Below are 5,709 nucleotides of genomic sequence, written 5' to 3' on the forward strand. Positions count from 1 at the left end.
TACACGGTTACACTGTGTGCCAGTTTGCAACTACCTGAGATTTTATTAGTTTTATTGAGTTTTGGTCTCACCTTCTAATTCATTGTGATACCCGTGCAACCCATGCAGGACATACACTATTTATGTACTTTATTGTCTGAGCCAAAAACATAAAGAACCAGCTTTGACAGCCCGACACTGCCTGTGAAATCAACTAAAGACACAAGCTAGCTCATTAGCAGCTAAAAATGGCATCTTGTTAATTTAATTAAACTGCCAAAAACTGTCTTATTTCTTCAGACTTTAATCATCTTCAATAAATTTCCTTTCAAATGTGACACTATTTAAGGGGAACTAACGGCAATACTTATTACAGCAAGATTTATTGCCAGGAAGCATGGTTACAGCAAAGAAATAATCAACCAAACACAAATTTCCTCATCTTCGTGTAAATATCCAGCAGCTTCATTTAAAAAAGCAGACATCCCTCCAGCCATAACAGTAAATAAGTGAAATAAATTGTGGTAAAAATACGGATAAAAATACATTTGAGCTAAGTTATCTTGTTTCCTTTCCCAGAAGAATTTGACTCCTGAGATGTCAAGAGAAAAACCTGAGGTAGTGACCAGTTTATAAAACACTACTTCATCTCTTGGACATTTGAATTTTTTGGTTGATGGTGTAGTATTCAGTCCATAAGAATGCATTAATATGCAGGGTTGGTTCTTCTCCAATCTACATGTTACTATTATTATGAATATTATTATTAGCAGTCGTATTACATGTTGAAGTATCATCGGTGCACTGACTAAACCTCAGGTTGCTCTAGATGTGTCCATCAGAGTGTGAGTGTGAATGTGGGACAAGGTGCTATGGAACAGTAAAAAGCAGTGTGTGGATGTGTGTATGTAGTAAAGAAACAATCTGAGTGCTCAGAGTAGAAAAGCAATATATAGGGGTACCAGTCCATTCGGCTTTCAAATGTCAGTGTAAGTACTCTTAGACCTGGTGGTGACCAAATGTTTCAATGTTTGGCTAAAGTACAGACATTCTGCACTTAAGTACAAATACTACTCTTAAAAAAGTACTCCAGTAAAAGTTGAACGACTGATTTACTCAAGTAAAAGTAAAAAAGTACAAGCTCTGAAATGTACTCAGAGTAAGAACGTAAAAAGTATCCCTTTGGAGGATGTTTCTATTTTGTGTGCAAAGCTAAGTGAACCTTGTGCTTTATTGCAACCCCCCCCCCCCCCCCCCCCCCCAAAAAAAAACAAAAAAAAAAAAAAACACAGTCCCACTTTCAACCCCAGACTTTGGCACAGTCATCGCTTGTTATGCAACATCCTCTGTGAGTATATGAGCAGTCCTTACCTTTAAATCTACCCTCTCTTCTTCCTCTCTCTGTTTGTTGAGCTGATAGAAACACTGCGTTTAAAATGACCTGACACTTAAAAAACGTTACTCCCTTTATGCTCGCTCCTCTTCAGTATCACAAGCTAGATGCTGAAGTACCACAACTTACAGACACCTGCAGTCGTTCTGGTGTTGCACAAAAACAAACAACGACAAAAAGACACAGTCCCACTTTTAACCCCAGACTTTGGCACAGTCATCTCTTGTTACGCAACATCCTCTGGTGATTTATAAAAAAGCCTGTCATATGTTTTTGTTTAGGCTCTAATTAGTTTGATGTTTGGAGGCTCACAGTGACAGAACTGCGTTAAAGCAAAAGTAACAAACCTTTTTACAAAACGTAAGGAGCAGAAAGTACAGATATTTGTAGTAAAAAGTAATCACTAAAAAAACGCTACTCAAGTACAGTACAGATACCTGAAGTACAGTAATGAAGTATTTGTACTTTGTAACTTCCTACCTCCGGTGTCAAGTGTGTTTGGATTGACAGCAGAAGTACTGATAGATTCATAGAATAAGTCTTGTTGCTGCTCATTGGTTAAGCAGTGTGTTTTAATTTCACAGCACTGGAGCAGGGGCTCAGTGAATTCCTAACCATTCGTCATAGCAGTTACTTTGCGTCATTACAGTGATTGGTGTCGATTTCCCATCAGGCTCAGCCCTCCGCGGCTCATGAGTAATCCGTGTGTGTGCATACTCTCAGCACCTCCCCTTCCTGTTATTGGTCTGTGCTTAAATGCTGGTGTTTCCTAACTTTTTCTCTTGTTTTGAAAGCTCAGAGAACCAGAGAAGACAAAAGAAGGTAAGAAAAACATTTTACACTGATGAACAGCTTAAGACAATCAGAAATCTTTGTAAAATCATGAATGTAATACGTGGTAACATTTTTCTGAGGAAGTCAGAGATTATAAATCTGTGCTTAAAAACAGTGTCAGCTCTTTTGTCTGGGCCGTACATAAATCATTTGTACAGCTGGCCCGAGGTATTTGTTGTCATTTATATGAACCAGGAATCATCCTGTTATTCTTATAACATGGATCAAAACCAGTCTTTTACCTTTTTCATGTTGAATTTCTCTAACCAGATAACCACTACAGCATTTCAGTCTGTGTCTGTGTTTCCTTCAGCATGGTGGTTCCTACAGGCACGGCTGTCCACAAGCAGCCCACCCAGGTGGTGACAGTCGTCAGGACCGTTGAATACTCTGGCCAATGGAGCACCGACCTCTGTGATTGCTGCTCTGATATGGAGAGCTGTAAGTAAACCCAGGAAACCCTACAAACAGCAGCGATTTCCTCAGACTTTGTTTGCAATAAGCTAACCGAGTGTTTAAAGTCAGTAAAAAATCAAGAATAAATTAATTATCTGAGACTACATGATAGCAATGATCATTTAGTGGCATTATGGAGTTTTTCATTATTTTACATTTTTCACCAGAAAACCAAGTTTTCGTAATTGGAGTGGAAATGTCGCAATACGTTGTGAGATGTGATGATTCATGTGCTGAGGTGTTTTTCTTCTGTTCTCAAACTGATCTTCCTGTTGGAGCTCAGTCTGGGGGTAGTTCTTTTTTTCTCCTCGTCTTTCGTCATGTTGTGCATTTTCTTCCCCATGATGGTTGTGTAATGTGTATGGTCGGAAGGGTAAGATCGATCGATCGATCATCTATCTATCTATCTATCTATCAACTCTGTTTCTCCCCAAAGGTTGCTGTGGCCTTTGCTGTTTCCCCTGCATGCAGTGTGATGCAGCCAATAAACATGGATGGTGCTGTGCACTGCCACTCCTGGACGTTTGTGGTGTGGTGTCCTGCTTACTCCGTGGGTCCATCAGAGAGCGCCACAACATCGAAGTAAGACTGGGTTACAGATGGAGGATACTGTTACAAACTACATTTAAAAGATAGATGCGGTCACTAGAGGATGTGCAGTTTTATAACTTCTGCACTGGCTTCATTTTTAAGTCCTGGAGGTTTTCTGCGAGTTGAATGTGTGTCTTTGTGATGTGGCTGTAAAATGAACTGACGTAAAATCTAAATGTAAAGTTTATGAGATTCATATAAAATGCACACAAATTGCGCTTTGTGCAGATCCTTCTCACTCACCCTCACCTCTCAAATAGCTATGTCTGTGTCCTCATTATTTGTTTATAAGTAACCATATCATGCAGTGCCATTATAAAAGTGATCTGGATAAAACTTGTGGTATTTTGCAATCTGTAGAAGTTATAAAGGAGTAGCTTGACTTGAGAAAGAGGAAGTGTAAAGTTCTTCAAATCTGAAATCTCTTGCCCTCATCGTGGGAAAAAAAGCTGCGGCTGCTTGTTTTGACAAACTCTCAGGTATTTGGTTACCCAGCTCTACACAGGGACACAGCTGCCAGATGAGGGGATGACAACACCCCACTAAACTTTTATGTCTGAGGGGTGACAACAGTAACTCCTGCTGCTTCATCCTCTGTCTATCTGCTTCTTCTTCTCCATCCTGCAGGGCTCGTTCACTGATGACTGCTGTAAAGTGTGCTTTTGTTACCCGTGTGTTTGGGGCCAGATGCATCGTGAGGTGAAGATCAGGGAAAACAAGTAGCCCGCCACCTCGACTGTGATCACCACGCAAGTCGTCTGTGGATATGATGCAAACATTTTGGCTGTGTGATGAGAGGCTATGACTTTTTCAGGCCAATAAAATCCTTTAATTTTATACATCATGTGTGAGATTAATTGTCCTCTTCTGCAAAACAGAGTTTAACCATTGTTCAGATATAAACTAGTCATATTCACTAATTGTGAACTTTGATAGGATAGTGAGAAGGCTGTTGTAAGGTCACACTGTCCACTCATATAACTTTTCACAGTATTATAATATATGCAAATGAAATAATTGTGTATAATGGTGGAACCTGGCAGGCTGATTCTTGACAACAAGGAAACAGACCACAGACACATGGACGTTTGAATGTCAGTAAGTGCATCTCTCACCAACATGAACATTGATTATAATGAAAAAGACCAGCATGGTACACCCTGAAGAAAGCCAGACACCATGTGCTTTTACAAATGACAGCTGCAGATGTGTGCAAAGAACTCTGCTGAGCAGAGGACAACCTCTGCACAGTGTGGGGAACATTAATGTGACTCAAAGCGTCTGTTATGTGTATCTGCTCTCCAAGTAGCTTAAACAGCATTAGCCAACATCAGTTAATAAGAGTTAATAAGCTAATTTTAGCTCTGTGAGGCACTAGTTTGCAGTCATGTAGTCTCTAGACAAAAAGCTGATGTACTTTATTGTCATAGTTGATAAAGTTTCTTCATCAAGCTTTAACATTTACAGAACAACTCAAGATCCAGATGAGAGCAAGTCAAATGGACATTATTTGTCAAAGGCCAGCAGCAGCCATATTCAAATTGATTATTGTCATGAACTTTTTGGCTTGTAAATTCTGTTTCAATTTTACTTAGACTGAGAGAGGAGGACATTAACATTAACACATCAACATGTGTTTCTTGTCCAGGTGTGTGGAGTGGCAGAAGGATTTTAATGCCTACACTGAATAATGCTTCTTTAACTGCTTGATAGTTTAGTGGAGCTCAGCTACACTCCTTAACTCTGTGTGGTGCTGTAAATAATGGATGAAGTTTTGTTTGTCTTTTAGTGGTACCTATTAATGTCTGGATAAGAACAGATTATGTGCAGAACAGCACATTATTGTAGCAGAGAAGCTCCAGAGCTACCCTAGCCAGTGCTCAGTGATATTATGTCACTGTTTTAACACTCCCAGCTTCAACAATCCACTTAAACGCTTCTTATTAACAGTTAAATAATTCACAGTGATCACAGTGGCCACACAAATGTTCATATCCAATAATCGTACACAGTGCTGTGCTCTACAACCCACCTGATGCTCATCAAAAAAAAGAAAAAAAAAAAAAAAGAGTTTGGCTCAGTGAAATGACTAGCCGCCTTGAGACCACAAGGGCTGGGTTCGAATCCTGCTCATGGCAAAATTTCTTTACTACCTGCTGTGACAAAACAAATTTCCCACGTGTGGGACTAATAAAGGTTATCTTATCTTATCTTATCTCTCAGTGCATTTATCCACTGCCTCTGACAGAGGGCGCCATTGTTCTTCCACAGATGAACATTGTGGTTATTATGGCAAGTGAGTCACACACAACATAAACACAGTTACACCTCCATGTGGTTAAGAGACTGAAACAATGTTAAGCACGTTTCTCCTTTTATCTGCTTTATTACAAATAGTTCAGCTAACTTAGGAAAGTTCTGATCAATGTGATTGAGTCTCTGCATCAGGCGGGATA

The 5,709-nt window shown here is 39.7% G+C and overlaps 1 protein-coding gene across 1 annotated transcript; it reads left to right on the forward strand.

Moving 5' to 3' along the window:
* Window positions 1–2,087: 2,087 nt before the first annotated feature.
* LOC134618830 (cornifelin-like) lies at window positions 2,088–4,074 on the forward strand. The gene is made up of 4 exons (XM_063464415.1): window positions 2,088–2,194; window positions 2,520–2,647; window positions 3,099–3,244; window positions 3,881–4,074. The coding sequence occupies exons 2-4, from the start codon at window positions 2,521–2,523 to the stop codon at window positions 3,974–3,976; spliced, it is 369 nt and encodes a 122-aa protein (XP_063320485.1). The 5' UTR covers window positions 2,088–2,194; window position 2,520; the 3' UTR covers window positions 3,977–4,074.
* The last annotated feature ends 1,635 nt before the right edge of the window (window positions 4,075–5,709 follow it).

The sequence above is a fragment of the Pelmatolapia mariae genome, linkage group LG3_W, assembly GCF_036321145.2.
Source record: "Pelmatolapia mariae isolate MD_Pm_ZW linkage group LG3_W, Pm_UMD_F_2, whole genome shotgun sequence".
Classification (NCBI taxonomy): Eukaryota; Metazoa; Chordata; class Actinopteri; order Cichliformes; family Cichlidae; genus Pelmatolapia; species Pelmatolapia mariae.